Here is a 17,467-nt window from a genome sequence, read left to right as displayed (position 1 = left end):
CTGGCTTTTCACCGACTATAAGGCCAGGGGCCAATTCCCTTTCAAAATGGGGACAATAAAGCTTCTGATCATCATGTTGAGAGGGAAAAAGGGGTCAGGTGCAATCAATATGGGGTGGTGGGGTTCTCAGGGATGAAGTGGGGATATTTTTGCATTTAAAAGGGGGTTCTGGAATGCTTGGGGGCAAATGTTGCCCCAAAATTGTGCCGACATGAAAAAATGAGGGAATATTGGTAATGTTTGAGAATTAGAAGGGGCTTCAGGCTTCAGGAATTGTGGTCTGTGATCACCCTAGCTTGAGAAGAACCATCCAAGGTGCTGGGTCTTTTGGAGAACCCCATGGAGAGCACCTCTAAAGCCTCTACTCAAACCTATAGTGGGTTCGCTGTCCCATTTAAATGAAAACGACCAGGCTGACAAGGATCAGGTACGGATGACAGAACTTCAGCTTTACTTACATATATGTGGTAGAAGCATCCGTCTTGTTGACGGGGAAGGAGAGGAGGAAGAAAGTGTCTCACAGACCTGGTTGCAGGAGGACAGCAGATCCAGGTTTGAGGGTCAACTTCCGCCCTCACTTTGGCTGGAAAAAAACGCTGTGGACCCATCAAATCCATTTCCTCCCCATTGATTTAGCTTAAGAGTATTTGTCTGTTAATTGGAGGGGGGTTTAAAATTGGGCCAGACTTTAGCGAAGCAGGTTAACCGCCAGCTGCAGTAAATCTTGCCAACTGAAAGGTTGACAGTACAAAGCCCGGGTCAGGGTGAGTTCCTGGCCTTTAGCCCAGCTTTTGCCTACCTAGCAGTTTCAGAAACAGAAACATATATAGGTACCACTTAAGTGGTGAGGTATTTAAGGCACCCATAAAGAAATGCCAGAAAAACGCCAACAGTTCAATCAAGGAATAAGTTTACAAACAAAGCTCTTTGGCAGGGAAAGTGGAGCGACAGCATCCCCCGTGGCTGGAACCGAGTACAGCCTCCAGGATGCCGAAGATGGGAAAGCCTATATGTACATCTATCTATGTACAGTTGTCTGTCTTGTCAGTGTATAACGGCATTGAATGTTTGCTGTATAGGTGTTCTGTGATCTGCATTGAGTCCCCTTTGAGGTGAGAAGGGCGGAATATAAGAACTGTAAATCATAAATTTAGAAAAAGGGATGATTTTTCAGGAATAGGGGGAAGTCTGGGGAGTTGGCAGTGGATGGAAAAACAACCCTTTTGGATGCGTATTCGGTACCTTTAAACTCCGATTCACAAAGAAAAACCAACGTAGAAATGGAGACTGCAGGGAGTAAGGGATTGTAGGGTGCGAGGAAAGCAAGAACGAAATGAATGAAGTGCAATCAAAGTCAACATGGGAAAAAGAGAAAAGTTAAAACAGAAGGAAGAAGGAAGGGGGATTGTTTGGGTTTGTTTTTTGTTGTTGTTGAAATAATACAACTTAAATCAATGAGTAATAATAATAATAATAAAGGAGGGGTGAAGTGACCAGTTGAAAGCACCAAACAGAAACCAAATGGTGTTAGAAAAAACATTTGGACACCCGGCAAGCCGCTGCTCCGAATGAGGTGAGAAGGCGGACATTATTGGCATTTTGGCGAGACAGGAGTCCGTTTCCGTCTGGCTCCAAAATGAGGAGGGGAGGGAGGAGGACAAATGGGGAGCCAAAATAATGTGCAGCCTCATTACATTTGCCGCGAAGATTAGATTACACCTCTCTGTCCTGCTTATTGAGACCATCACCTCTTTTTCTTCCTACCCTGCCTCAATTTGGTGAGGATTAAGTGGATCGGGGAGGAATATTTTATACCATTTCTCCTTTTTACCTTTGTCCCCTCCTTTGATCAGCATCCCACAGGACTGACTTCACAGCCAGTGTCCAAATTTAAGAAATCAGGACAATTAGACCCCTTCGGTCATTGCTCCAAAATGGGATTGCAAAACTAGCTATTTTTCCTGTTTGGCATATGCGCTCCTCTCTTTACAAAAAAAAAAATCTGCCTGATGGATCGTTTCAAAACTCCAATTGGATTCCCAGCAGCCCTGCACCAACATTGTAATTTCATTCCCACAGGGCAGCGTTTTGAAAATATATAATAACCCCTTTGTTTTTTTGTTGTTGTTAAAAAAATGTGACGAGGTGTAATCTAAAATTTTCCCTTCTAAAAACAAAGAGAACAGCAATGCAAAAAATAAAAAAATAAAAGGAAAAGGCATATAAGAAGACATAAGCAGGCAGAAGTTTTCAAAACCACAATAGCACAGTGTTCCTGCAGAGCACCCTTTTTTTTGTTTTGTCACAATGCGGTCCGACCCGGGTTCCCTGCGACTCTTGAGAAATCCTTCTGCAGAAACAGAGTGTTAATTCCAGTACGTTTTTCAATATATTTGCAAATAAAAGGATGTTCAATAAGGGCCATTTCGGAGGGACCAAAACAGCAGAGGGTCTCCACTTAACCCTAGAACCATATTCTCTCTTGTTCTCTCTCTCTTTCTCTTTCATTCTCTCTCTCAATGGAAGGAGATAGATGACCCTTTTCCAAACTGATAGTTGACTCGTTTTGCCCTTTTGTTCCCATCTCTCTTTCCAAGTTCCAGAGCTCATTGCAGGAGGGAAAAGGGGATGGTATATATGCATAAAGAGGTAACCTGGAAAGGTTTTCCTTGTATGCTTATGGGCTCCTTTCTCAATGAAGGCTCTCCTTGTGGGGAGCAACCATATCTGGGGAAACTTCCCCAACATAGCCCTGAGAATTTAGCAGTTTTCAAGGTGCATCCAAACATTGTAAAGCCTAAAAGGGGGAAGAAGAAGGGACAAAATGCAGAGTGGGCCTCACTCTAGGAGACCTTCATTCCCAAAGGGAGGGTGGATATCTGCCGTGAGATACTCCTTCTTATATGAGATGGGATATGAAGCTGTCTATTACCATTTGTGATCCTGATTATAGTGGATTGGATTATTCATGGATTTGAAGAAAAATGATCTCTCTAGGGATCTCTAGATCCTCCATTGTGGCTCCATCCTCGTTCTGGAGGAGCTTGAGATTCCTAAAGATCTCTCTAGGGATCTCTAGGTCCTCCAACGTGGCTCTATCCTGGAAGAGCTTGAGATTCCTAAAGATCTCTCTAGGGATCTCTAGGTCCTCCAATGTGGCTCTATCCTGGAAGAGCTTGAGATTCCTAAAGATCTCTCTAGGGATCTCTAGGTCCTCCAATGTGGCTCTATCCTGGAAGAGCTTGAGATTCCTAAAGATCTCTCTAGGGATCTCTAGGTCCTCCAACGCGGCTCTATCCTCTTTCTGGAGGAGCCTGAGATTCCTAAAGTCTCTGTAGGGATCTCTAGGTCCTCCAATGTGGCTCTATCCTGGAAGCTCTATCCTCATTCTGGAAGAGTTTGAGATTCCTAAAGATCTCTCTAGGGATTGCTAGGTCCTCCAATAGGTCCTCTGCAATCAGCTTTCAATGGAATTCAACTATACAGACGACCTAGAAATTCCTAGCGAGGTTCAAAAAAATAGCATTTTCTTTACTTGCTAACCTATTTTGGAACCATGTCCAGCACCATCCCTGTTCACTACATTTTCTCTATGCAGCAGAACAGGTGAAATGACCAAGCCTGTGGTCCGAATGGCTGAATACTCCTCTACGTTTCCAGACTCTGGCCATAAAAGCAAGGCTCGGTAACAGAGAACTGATAAGGCCGGGCTTCACACAGCGGGTTAAACAGCCAGCTGCAGAAAGTCTTGCCAATCGAAAGGTCAGCAGTTCAAGCCCGGGTCATCAGCCCAGTTTCTGCTTACCTAGCAGTTCGAAAACTGCAAAGTGAGTAGACAAAATAGGTACTGCTTTGGCAGGGAGGTAATAAAAGGCGACCATAAGGAAATGCTGGCAATTCGATCAGGAGAGTATCTATGGATAACAAAGCTCTTCAGCATGGAAGATAGAGTGACAGCATCTCACCGTGGCTAGAGTCTAGCACAGCCTCCAGATGACAGAGATGGAAAAAGATGGTAAGCCTTTACTTTTGTTTATGTACTGCCCGTCTTTGTTAATTGTATAATGGCATTGAATGTTTGCCATATATGTGTACTGTAATCCGCCCTGAGTCCCCTGGGGGAGATAGGGCGGAATATAAATAAAGTATATTATTATATTACTATTATTTCTAGCTCTGGGCACCAGATGCAAAATCCTATTTCGAGGCAGAGCTGCTGAAGGAGACAAGGGTGCAACTTCATCCACAAGGGCCAAGATTGCGGCCATTCCCAAGGATGGAAGTGGCTGAAGCGTGGAGATAAGCCAGCCATCTGTTAAGAAGGGCAAGATGCTTTCTGAACTAGAATACGCTGAGGACGAAAGCGGGAGAAGGATACAGAACCTGGGACATTTTAGCAACAGCCAGAGGGATTCACTGGAACTGTCCCTCTCAAACTGGGACAGTTAGAGGCAATCCAGTCTGTTTTCTCGTTGCTTCCTCTCCACCATTTTTGGTTCTTATGGAGCAATACGGCTCCATAGTTTTGCTAAGGGCCTTTGGAAGCGAAAAGGGAGGAACCATAGAAAAGGGTGGGAAGCCCATGCCGTTGTTTATCTTGAGAATGGAAGCTGTCTTTCAGAGAAAGGCAGACAGAGAGAGAGAGAGAGAGAAAGGAGGAAGGAAGGAAGGCAAGAAGAAGGAAAGAGGAGGAAAGAGAAAGAGAAAGAGAAAGAGAGAGAGAGAGAGAGAGAGAGAGAGAGAGAAAATAATCAAATGACAAATGAGACAGATAGCTGTCAAAGTTGCACCGGATTTCTCAAATAAATAAATAAATAAAAACAAACAAAACTCCAAATCACACAGCTTTAATTCCTGTATTTCAGGAACACGGCCCTTTTGGTCGATAACCCATTGCTAACTGAAGAGAGGATTAGCAAAAGGCTGGGATCTATATGTACTGAGGAGGAAAAATGGCTGCCGTAATTGAGGAAAGATGGTAGTGAGGGCTATTTTTGTGGTTGCAAAAGGCTGGGGTCTATATACATTCAGGATGAAAAATGGCTGCAGTGACTGAGGAAAGATGTTGGTGAGGCCTATTACTTTTTCGGGTTGCAAAAGACCGGGATCTATATACATTTTGGAGGGGAAATGGCTGCCGTGACTGAGGAAAATGACTGTGAGGCCTATTACTTTTTGTGGTTGCCAAAGGCTGGGATCTATATACATTTTGGAGAGGAAATGGCTGTCGTGACTGAGGAAAGATGGTAGCGAGGTCTATTACTTTTTGTGGTTGCAAAAGGCTGGGATCTATATATATTGAGGAGGGAAAATGGCTGCCATGACTGAGGAAAGATGGTGGCAAGGCCTATTACTTTTTGTGGTTTCTATTTGACAAAAGCAGGACCAGCTCAAGCTAGGTAATGCAAGTGGGGAAGGCAAGGTATCTCACAGTGTACATATAGGCCAATGGAAATATCCCAAAATTCAAAATATATCCCAAATTCAAAATCCCAAGCATTTCAGATAAGCGAAATGTCCAGGGGAGTTTTCATTTTCCTCAAAGAAGGGCAAGTTCCCCTAAGAAAGACTGAGGCCGCGGTCAAAATGTGGGCTTTAAGATAAGAAACACATTCTGAGAATGCTCAGAGGTGAGGGTGTTGAAAACAACTGTTTCTTTTACTTCCAAGGACTGCTTCCTGACTGCAAATGGCATCACATCATGGCCATTTTGTGGCTTCTTCCCTCCACACGAAGGCCATGCATTATGGCGGCTCTTCAGAAGGCCTCTCTCTTTGCCTTAAGCCTCCTCTTCTCATGTTCATCAAAGTGATTAACTTGCATGACCTTCTTAAAAATAACATTTTCCCTCTCGTTGCAAGTAAAGTTTGAGCTCTCACAAGAAGTTTTGTGAAGAAACGTGAAAAACGAAAAGGCCAGTGATTGGGAAAAGAGCAAAAGCGATTAGGCCTCAAGCCTCAGCTGTGGTGGCCATTTTGTTCTGAGAGGAATTTTGCTTCAGACCATTTCAAATCTAGATTTTCTCCTCTTAAAGGGCTCCAGGATTAAATGATACTTCCCACATAAAACCATAAATATCTAAGGGAAAATAAGGGTTATTATGACCATTAGGACTGCGTGATCATTTAGGAATGAAAAACTACCATTTTGTGATAACTGGGGACATAAATCACAATTTGGATTAATTCTGATGACTGGGAAGATTATTTTCTCTTTTGGCTGTCCATGCCAAGGCAAGTTATTGGGTGGTTGAATCGAATGTATTGATGGCAATACAAGGCCTAATGCATGGCCTTTTTCCTGATGCAAATATACTGGGGGGGGGGGGGATCATATTTATCTGGCTTTAAATTGACCTCAAATTCAAAAAATCAGATTTATTTGGCTATAAATAGACCACAGATTCTAAAAATCAGATGTATTTGGGTATACACTAACCTCAGATTCCAAAATTTAGATTATTTGTGTATACATTGACCTTAAATTCCAAAAATGAGATTTATTTGGCTAAACATTGACCTCAGATTCCAAAAAATTGATTTATTTGGCTATACATTGACCTCAGTTTCCAAAAATTTGATTTATTTGGCTATACATTGACCTCAGATTCCAAAAATCAGATATATTTGGCTAATAAAACCACCTCAGAGCACAAAAAACAGATTTATTTGGCTTTAAATTGACCTCAAATCCCCAAAATCTGATTTATTTGGCTATAAATTGACCTCAGATTCCAAAATTGGATTTATTTGGGTATATATAGAGCCGGGCTTGCACAGCAGGTTCAACCGCTTGCTATAGAAGATTCGGCCAACCAGAAGGTTGGCAGTTCAAGCCTAATTTGGGGTGAGCTCCTGCCATCAGCCTAGTTTCTGTTCAGCTAGCAGCTCGAAAACAACAATGTCAGTAGACAAATAAGTACCGCTTGGCAGAGAGATAAAAGGCGCCCTGAAAAAAACATGCCGGCAAAAATCTGACCAGGAAAGGCGTCCATGGACGACAAGTTCCTTAGCATGGAAAATGAAACAAATCCACCTACGCATGGCCGAGTCGAGCACAGCCGGATGCCCCGGAGATGAAAAGAGGGAAGCCTTGCCTCTGTTTATGTATTGTCTGTCTTTGTCAATTGTGTAATGGCACTGAATATTTTTCATATATGTACCTGCAATCCTCTCTGAGTCAGGGAGATAGAGCAAAATCTAAATAAAGAATATTATTATTATTATTATTATTATTCAACTTCACATCCCCAAAATCAGATTTATTGGGCTATAAATCGACCTCAAGTTCCTAAAAGCTTGATCTGTGCGTTTGCTTCGCCATCCCTTGAAATTTATTGGAAAAAAATCTAATTTATTTGGCTACTACTCTACCTCAGATTCCTAAAATCAGATTTATTTGGCTATAAATCCTCCTCAGTTTCCAAAGAGCTGGATCCAAAGGTCCAGACATTTGGATCTCTATTCCCTGAAACGTAGGGACAGGTTTAGCACAGCAGGTTAAACCACCAGCTGCAGAAAATCTTGCTGGTTGAAAGGTGGACTATTCAGGCCCGGGTTGGGATGAGCTCCAGCACAGCTTCTGCTTACCTAGCAGTTCAAAAACAGCAACAGTAGATAAATAGGTACCACTTTGGTGGGGAGGTAATAAAAAGCACCCATGTGGACATGGTGGCGATTTGATCGGGAGGGCATCTACAAACAGCAATGCTCCTCGAAAACGGAAGAGCACAGTCTCCAGATGCCAGAGATGGAAAAAAGATGGTAAGCCTCTACCACTGTTTATGTATTGTCTGTCTTTGTTAATTGTATAATGAGATTGAATGTTTATCGTATATGGGTATTGTAATCCTCCCCGAGTCCCCTCAGGGAGATTGGGTGGAATATAAATAAAGTTTATTATTGTTGTTGTTGAAAAAAATCTTGTATATTTGGCTATAAGTCTAACTCAGATGCCTAAGAGCTGGATTCAAAGATCTATACATTTGGTTCTCCATTCCCTGAAATATTACTGATCAAAAATCAGATGATTTGGCAACGAATCCACCTCCAATTCCTAAAAACCTCTCTCTCTGAACCTCCCTCTCCCCACAGAAATTAGAACTGTGTGATTTCATTCCTCTGGTTTGGAGATATTTTATCGTTTTCGGTCAAACAGATGGGGAAAAGGGGGTAAGATTTGAAGGTGGGTTGGGGAAGCAGGAACACTGGCTTTTTTCTTTCTCCACAATGCAATTTGAAATTGAAAATTACAGCACGGCATACATACATAACCATGTCGAAACCAACGAAGAAGGGGAAGGAGGAAAGGAAGAAAAAGAAAAAAAAAGAGAGAAAACGAAAAAAGACCCAGAAAGCAACAAATTGGAAAAAAACAGAACCAAAAATCCACTTGGAACAATCGTTCTTTTGGAAATCATATGTATATAGAATTATATATATACACGCACACATACATACATAAGTACGGATACAGTTTGTAAAACAACAGCAACGGAAAGGAAAAATGATCCGAAACCAAGGAAAAAGTATATAAAATAAACCCTTCTCCTGCCAAGGAAAAGGGGCACCACACAGAATGGGGAAAGGGCCAGGTCGCATGCAATGAATGCAAAGGCGGGCGACTGCATTCGCCGATCGCATGCATCAGGCCGAGTGGTCCATACGGCAAGGTAACCATGACGACAGGAAAGAAAGGTGCACATCACGCAGCATCGTTACCAACGGGATGCAGAGAGACGCCCACAATGCAACTCAACTCATCACCGACGAGACCCGAGAACGAGCGGGTCTCGCTCGTCATCTCTTGTAGATATATATATATCTATATATATTTATATTATAGATAAGAAAGATAATATTTCTTGCTTGCTTTCTTTCTCTCTCTCTTTTTTTGTCGTTTAAAAAATCATTAAATTTCATATTTATTTATTTGTCATTTTTCCTCTCTTTTTTAAAGTATATAGTTATATAAAAAAAGAATTATCGATATCTAAAGATATATTTCTCTCTCTTTTTTTTGCTTTGTTTTTTAAGAAATGTAAAAATGTGGGTATAAAGAAAGTAAAAAAGAAAAAAAACCACACCAACCTTCTCGTAGCTCTGAGGGATGTTAAGGGGATTTGATGCAGAACACAATGACATGAGGAGAAGAGAGAAAATAGGGGAAACACAGAGAGAGTAAAAAAAGGCCTTCACGGCTGGCAACTGCAAATCGATTCTTTTCTTTTTCCTCTTTGCTTTTTTTTTTCTCCGTATCGTTTTAAAATGTGATTTGATTTTTTAAAATCCCACTTTATATTGGAAACCCCAATTTTTCTAGGCTACCAAGAAGCAGACATTTTGAGAAGGGAGCCTGGGTTATTAGGGGGCACCTTATTTAATAAGGTGACGAACCCCACCAATTGAGTAGCCCCCCCAATAACTCAGGGGTTCCCTGTGACCCGACATTAAAGGACGCCGAGCCCCTCTGCGGCTCAGGGAAAGGAAAACTAAAATGCACAACATTGCACCCCAAACGAAGGGAACGTTCTCCCCATTCCTCCCCACTCCCCTTGCCCTTCTTTTAGAGTGTTTGCATGTCCAAATATTTGAACAGAGAGCCATCAGCGATACAAGGAGACTTGGAGACGTTTCAAGGCATGTCCTGCATGGGGATTGAATCCACAGATTGAGAATGTCCCAACCCCTATCCCTTATGTTTCAATACGCCGTGATATGCCCATAATGGCTTCTCCATCTCCTACAACTCCTAAACCAGGGGTCCCCAAACTACGGCCCGCGGTCCAGATGCTGCCCTCTGAGGTCCTTTGGTCAGCCCTTAACTGGAATGACTTCTGAATTAACATGACAACAACAACAATCCGAATGAACTTGACTCTCTCATTAGGCCCACACTTCCCACTGAAATACAGTAGTCTCACTTATCCAACATAAACGGGCTGGCAGAACATCGGATAAACAAAAATGTTGGATAATATGGAGTCTCCTACTGTTAGCTGTCTGACGCAGCGCTAGATACCCAGAATATTTACAACAGGGACTCAAAGGGTTAAGGCAAGGCAATGCCTCGGGGATAGAGTGTCCCAGCAGAAAGTGCCCGGATGAGGAAGAGGAGCATGGAAATCACAGAGGGAAGGAAAGTTCGGCGGTTCTGCTTCCAGTCCTGCCTCTTTTCTGCCTTTCCTCCCTCCCCCTCCTCTTGCCTTGCCTTTTTCACTTATTGGGAATGGAAAGTTGAGTAAGCGCTCCTTTAATTGAAGGGGAAATGCTGGAGGAAATGGGGTGTCAGATAAGAGCATTGGATAAAACAGAATGTCGGATAAGCGAGACTCTACTGTACTGGGAAGTTTATGTTGGTTAAATCTGTTCTCCATTTTAAATATTGTATTGTTTTTTCGCTTTTTTGTACTACAAATAAGATATGTGCAGTGTGCAGAATTGGGGCCACGGTGGCGCAGTGAGTTAAACCACTGAGCGAAAGAACTTGCTGACTGGAAGGTCAGTGGTTCAACTCTGCGGAGCGGGCTGAGCTCCCATTGTTTGCCCCAGCTTCTACCAACCTAGTAGTTTGAAAGCATGCAAATGTGAGATCAATAGATATGAAAGTAACAGCACTCCATGCAGTCATGCTGGCCACATGACCTAGGAGGTGTCTACGGACAACGCCAGCTCGTCGGCTTAGAAATTGAGATGAGCACCACCCCCCAGAGTAGGACATGACTAGACTTAACGTCAAGGGGAAACCTTTACCTTTACTAGTGTGCAGAGGTATCCATTCATATTTCTTTCAAACTATAGGCTGGCCCCACAACAGTCTGAGGGACTGCAAACTGGCCCTCGGCTTAAAAAGTTTGGAGACCCCTGTCCTAGACCCAAAGTAAACCCTGGGACCTCCTTTTTTCCTTTGTTATCCACCCCCCCCCCCACCCAATACTCCTGGCTTACAATTCAAACGGTGACCCATGTGGACATGCCTTTATAAAAACAGCCCTTTCCAAAGCTGGCCCTCCCTCCCACCGCCCTTCCCATGATATGCAGACTCTCGCTCTCTCCTCGCCGTGTTAGAAACAAAACAAAACAAACAAACAAACAAAAAAAGAAAAGAAGGAGCAGAACCGTCTTACATCTGCTTCCTCGCCCCCTGAAAAATGCTTTTATAGAGACACAAGCATGTTATGGGAGAAACAATTTGGAGGAAAAGAAAACGGCAAGCAGATTCGAGACTCTTGGAAGGCAGCAGGAACAACCACCAAAAGAAACTGTACACAGAATCATCACCCCAATTTTACAGAAATTCTCCCCGCACAATATGTATATTCAGCCATTGTATTAAAACACAAGAAAAGAGATGTTATTAAAACCAGCCGAGTGAGCGTCCACGGTGTTCGCCATCCAGATATTCCAGTTGCTGGGTGTAGCTAACACAGTTGTTTCAGTTTTGGGGCTTGCACTGACATCCCGATAAACACAGATATACCGTATTTCTCCAATTGTAGACGCCATCAATTTCACCTCAAATTCATTACCAACCAATGGCATCAAAACTACACAAGAGACGCCTGCGATTCTAAGATACGTCTCGCTTTTAGAGATTTTTACATAGGAGGGAAAAGTGTGTCTTAGAATTGAAGTAATACTGTATATTGTCATTTTGGAAACAGAAATCCAAGCGTCTCCTGAGACCACTGCAACAATAACAATCCTAATATATAACTTCTCTTTGCACTTAAGTTTGGGACAGTTTAACCTTAAAAAAAAAATTCTCCGCAGAGGAACATGTTGATGAATTACATTTGTGTTTAATGCTCTAATACAATGTAATGCTTGTTCTCTGCCACTAGGTGCTACTATGGCACAGAACTAAGTCAACACAAGTCTTCATTTTTCAGGACTGAAAAAACAAAAAAAACCAGAGGTCTATCAAGATGTCAGGCAAGCTGTTCCTTAGAGCCAAGCAGGCCAAACAATCCTGTTTGCATGAGAAGAGAAGGAACACAATTTGCATAAAACAAATAACGATGTGGCAGAAAATTGGGGAGGTGAGGAGTCCTTCCCACAAAGGAGGAACCATTCCAAAAGTTTCAAGTAACGGCTGGTTCATACTTTCACTCCTTAAGGGCCGTGAAGGGAAACAAATGTGAACTCATGCGAACTCAGCCTCAAGGCTTCAGAGATTTGTATCCACTGGACAGAAACAATAGGGAGGAAAATATATTTCTTTCGGCACACGATCTGAGAAGCGAAGATTGTGTACTGCTGGTTGCCAACCCAGAGGTCCAGACACACATTGAGATAACAGAAGCAATAGAACATGATTTTGTTTCCTTTTGGCCATAGGCTCAACACGACAAAACAACCACAACAAAAAGGTCTCTAAAAATAGTGCTTGGCTATATATTTAAAAATACATTTTAAAAGCTAGTAGCACTCAGCAATATCCCTGAAACAGGAAAGAAACGGTAACACGACATGTTATCTGATCCATTGCACTGAACATTGCACCAGCCTTATCTTGGTACATGTCAGGGACACCAACCAGACAAGATATTTCTCAAATACATAGCAAATTACCAAACAGAGGTGATCTGTCATACAAGTTATCAGGTTTTATAGCATTTGGGGTGTATGTGTGGAAGATGGAATCAGGTTTTTTAAAGTTGCCTGCCCTGTTTTTAAACTAAGGAGGCCACATGAGTAGATAAATAGGTACCGCTATTTGGGGGGGGGGGGGATTCAAGCACCCATAAGTAAATGCCTGAAAAATGTGACTCGATCAAGGAGGAAGTTTCTGAACAAAGCTCTTTGGCAGGGAAAGTGGAGCGACAGCACCCCTCGTGGCCAGAACCGACCACAGCCTCCAAGATGCTGAAGATGGGAAAGCCTATAAATATATATATGTCTATCTATGTACAGTTATCTGTTCTGTCAGTGTATAACGGCATTGAATGTTTGCCGTATATGTGTTCTGTGATCCACTCTGAGTCACCTTCGGGGTGAGAAGGGCGAAATATAAATACTGTAATAATAATAATAATAATAACAACAACAACAACAGCAGCAGCAGCAACAATAACAATAACAATAATATTCAGGGATACACACACAACGTTTGCTGCATCTAAGAAAGATTATAAAATTGGGCTCGTGGTATTTTGTGATAAAAGAGGTCTTTAACTATTATTGTTGTTGTTGTTGTTGTTATTTCTTTCCCAACTTTCTCCCCACAGGGACTCAAGGCAGCTAACAAATAAAAGGGTTGAGTGAGCCATTCCACTTGTCTTGGAAACACACAAGCATGACAGGGCCCTCCTTCCAAAATATTCTCTCACAAAGTCTTGGTTCCTTTTTGGGTGGGCGTCCGTGAATGTTTCAAAGGATGATTTATTGGCACCTGAGACCCTTTTATAAATATGTTTGAGTTGGCACCTACAAGAGAAAGTCTGGGGGAGCTTCAACCCCAAACCCAACTTCTCCGTTTCAAACGGAAAGGATTCCAAAGACTGACTGGCATCGGAAACTCAAAGCTGTGTCTTACTCATGGGGAGGGTTCCCCAAACCAAGGCAGGAATTCTGCCATCCTCCACAAACTCCAATGGTAGGCTAAAATGGCAGGATGCCCATCCAGGATTGCATCTCATTCCTGTTTGTTAGAGGAGCGTGTGAAGGATCAACCCAGAAATTAAAAGGCAATGTTGACTGATCAGGTATACCGTATTTCTTCGATTGTAAGACGTACCCTAATGGTAGGACCACCACTATCGACAAAATTCATAAGATACATCTGCGATTCCATTTTTAGAGGTGTTTATATAGGGGGTAAAGTGCATCTTAGAATGGAAGAAATACAGTAGATTTGAGGGGGTCCTGGGCAGCTTCCGACCCAGTGTCAGTGAACCTCTTGTGCCAGTTTCCTCTCTCCCATGGATTCCTTGGTGATGGTGACCAAGGCAAACCTGGAATAAGGGACCAAGGAAAACCTGGCCTGGATAAAGGATGCCCCCTGACAAAGCCCACTAGCTTTCACCCCATTTGTGCGTGTCCGCACACCATTGTGTGGCTCCAACGTCCAAGGCAGCCTGATGGCCCTGTGCCTTATTTCCTCCCAAGATGGCATTGGACTCAAAAACCCTTCTGGAAGCCATAGAAAGAAAGGGAGGGGAAAACCCCAACAAGGCCATAGAGGGCCAGAGGAAAGCCCACGGAGAGCACACAAATACAGGCATGTCAGAGGGTCGTAGTGTTCGCCACTGTTGTGAGCTGCAGCGCTCCCTACCTCTCACGTATAGGTTAGCAGGTGAGGAGTAGCGCACGCCTGCGCTGTTGCTGGCCACGCACTCGTACTTCCCCTGGTCTGTCTCTTCGCTGCTGTCGATCTGAAGGCCACCTAGGAGGGAAAGGAGAGTAGGCAAGACAGACAAGAAGAAAGAAAGAAAGAAAGAAAGAAAGAAAGAAAGAAAGAAAGAAAGAAGAAAGGAGACGCCAAGAGATGTGTTAATTCGGTGAAGGACAAGCAAAGCAGGAGACAACGGCTCCAACCCAAAGTTCCTCCCAATGTTCTGGACTACAACTCCTATTTCTCACTGGGGAGGATGTGATTTGAAGTCCAAACGCATCAGGCGGCACCCAGGTTGCAGACGGCTGCTCTAATTCCCGGGGCATAAAATGACTTCTTCCCACTTCCCACCCTCACAAAGTGACTTTCTCCTGCAGTGCTTCACTGCAACAGAGAATCATCTCAAAGCATGTTGACTCGTTTGTGAGCAGTGCTGAATCCAGTTGGATTTACATCCCAGTAAGGACAGGAGAAGAGAGCCTGTGTGGTACAGTAAGTTTCAGTATATAGTGGCATTCTTACTGGGGTCAGAAAGCAAACCACAAGCATCCCATTTCCCCCTAAAATCCTAAGGATTATATCACAATTTAGTCTTAGGGCCATGCACTCCTTTAGTCCTCTTCCCTCCTCTGATGTAACTGAATGGAAGAGAGGAGAAACACAGCCTTATTATACCACTACACAAAACTGTTCCTAATATTAACCATGTTTTTTCTCCCAAACAAGCCATGATCATTAAGTACTAGGCTTGTGCAATTTGGCCAAAAGGTATGCCGTTTCAGGGTCCATTTTCGGCTAACCCCTCATTCTGTGTACTGGGAAGCTACTCAAATTGGGAAGAGTTTACTGTTTTCATTCAGCAAATATTTGGCCCATTGGTTACAACGGGAAACGTTAAAGGCTCAATCATCAGTCATTTTAAGGAGGAGTTTGCCGTTTTCATTCAGCAAACATTTGGCCCATTGGCTACAACGGGAAACGTTAAAGGCTCAATCATCAGTCATTTTAAGGCGTACCTGCATGAAACCTACCTCAGTTTTAGACCCCATTTACAACTGCAGGCCTGAAAGGTTTCAGAACAATTCACCAATCTACTGATTTTTAAGAATTTTAAAAAGTTTTTACTATAGCATTTTAAAAAACAAGACAAACCGCAAGAGAGGGTTCTGAGAATTGTAGTTGCCGGTTGTGCCCATTTCCCAGCCAATCAGAGCATGGACACAACCAGGGTTTGTATTGGCTGAGGAATAGTGAAAAACTTCAACTCCCATCATGCTCTAAGAGCTACTCTTGAGACTTTTCAGTGCCCGCCCCATACAAGTGCTGCTAGGAAAGCAAGTTCCCAGCAAGGCCCTCTCTGGAGGGTATAATGCAGACATAACTCCATCCACTCCAGTAGCCGATAAATCCAGCTCTCTTAATCCGTTTTGCCCAGCTTTTCGGTTCCTTCCTTCCCGTTCTGTTTTCAGGGGACTACACAAAACAGACCATCAAATATCACAAATCATTTTCGGTCAAACTGGTCCGGGCCCAAGCCTACAGCTTTCCATTCAGGAAAGATGCCTCTTGCCAACCCATCTTAAGGAGGCATCCTTTACTATCTTTATAAAAGGGGCATCCAGCTCCTTTCAAAAACGGAGGGGTGCCACTAGTTGTGGCATATCACAAGACCCGCCCATACGCCTTTCGTTAAGCAGGATCAAATGCCTCAGACAGGAGGGAAGACTTCTTCTGGCTGCAGAAATACAATTCAAATTGAAGTTGTGTCTTAGGATGAGGCCCACATGCCAGCTAAGCAAAGCCTTTATGCTGCCTGATTGGCCAGAGCAGAGGCTGGGACCCAAACCTCACTCCAAGCTAAGGTTGGACTAATGGAAGAAAATAACAGAATGGCCAAGGGTTTCCAAGGCCAAGGTTTGGATGCAGCACAACAAAAGCTTATACTGCCAACTTCACTCTCTCAGGCGCTAAGATTTTGATGGCAATTCACACACAAAGGTCAGTTCACTCCGTGTATCTGATGAAGTCGACTTAAGGTTAGGCTTCTGCTACCAACACCTTTCTCTCAATTAGCTCTAAAGGTACTACAAGGCTCCTTTGCGTACTTAGGATTGTGTTAAAAGTTTGTGACACCAAAAAGCAAAATTATAGTTCTATTCACTCCCAATCATGTCTGTTAACATGCTCGTTCAACAAAGCTTCCTTTAAACACGTCCTCAAATGAGACTAGGTCCTCTAAGGAGTACTCAACCCATCCGAGAGTCACATTCATCCCTCCTTTTTTCTCTGTTCATATTGCAACGAGAAGTAAAACTGGGCAAAACAATGACTGTATACACTTCCTCTGGGAACACCTACCATATGTCTCTACATTCCCATCTCCCAATATTTTCTTATAATAGCTAAGGATACAGGAGGAAACTATCTCAGATTAGGTTGCTGTCAGTTTTCTGGGCTGTATGGCCATGTTCCGGAAGCATTCTCTCCTGATGTTCCGCCCACATCTATGGCAGGCATCCTTGGAGCTTGTGAGGTCTGTTGGAAACTAGGCAAGTGGGGTTGATAAATCTACGAAATAATGTCCAAGGTGAGAGAAAGAACTCTTGCCTGTTGGAGGCAAGTGTGAATGTTGCAATTGGCCGTCTTGATTAACAATGAATGGCCTTGCAGCTTCAAAGCCTGGCTGGTTGCTTCCTGGGGGAATCCTTTGTTGAGAGGTGTTAGCTAGCCTTGATTGTTTCCTGCCTGGAATTTCCCTGTTTCCCTGCCTCCAACAGACAAGAGTTCTTTCTCCCAACCTGGACATTATTCCACAGATATAGAAACCCCATTTGACTAGTTTCCAGCAGATCGCACAACTTCTAAGGATGCCTGCCATAGATGTGAGTGAAACATCAGGAGAAAATGCTTCTGGAACATGGCAAGCTAACACCTCCCAACAAAGTATTCCTCCAGGCAGGAAGCAGGCAGGCTTTGAAGCTGCAAAGCTATTCAGTGTTGATCAAGGTGGCTGTTTGCAATATTCACGCTTGCCTCTAACAGACATGAGTTCTTCTCCCACCCTGGACATTATTTCACAGATATATAAACCCCACTTCACTAGTTTCCAACAGACCTCACAACCCCTGAGGAT

General features: G+C 43.2%; 1 protein-coding gene across 1 annotated transcript in view; it reads right to left on the bottom strand.

The window, feature by feature from the left end:
• The window catches only part of PTPRS (protein tyrosine phosphatase receptor type S), a 214,728-nt gene that overhangs the window by 101,945 nt on the left and 95,316 nt on the right, over positions 1 to 17,467 (bottom strand). The window contains exons 8-9 of the mRNA XM_067473477.1: positions 14,275 to 14,385; positions 9,090 to 9,101 (exon numbers count right to left, since the gene is read on the bottom strand). Coding sequence (XP_067329578.1) covers positions 9,090 to 9,101; positions 14,275 to 14,385 — 123 coding nt within the window. The remainder of the gene's footprint in view (positions 1 to 9,089; positions 9,102 to 14,274; positions 14,386 to 17,467) is intronic.

The sequence above is a fragment of the Anolis sagrei genome, chromosome X, assembly GCF_037176765.1.
Source record: "Anolis sagrei isolate rAnoSag1 chromosome X, rAnoSag1.mat, whole genome shotgun sequence".
Taxonomy (NCBI): Eukaryota; Metazoa; Chordata; class Lepidosauria; order Squamata; family Dactyloidae; genus Anolis; species Anolis sagrei.
The sequence above is the reverse complement of the archived record's forward strand: the minus strand, read 5'-3'. Positions and strand labels throughout refer to the sequence as shown.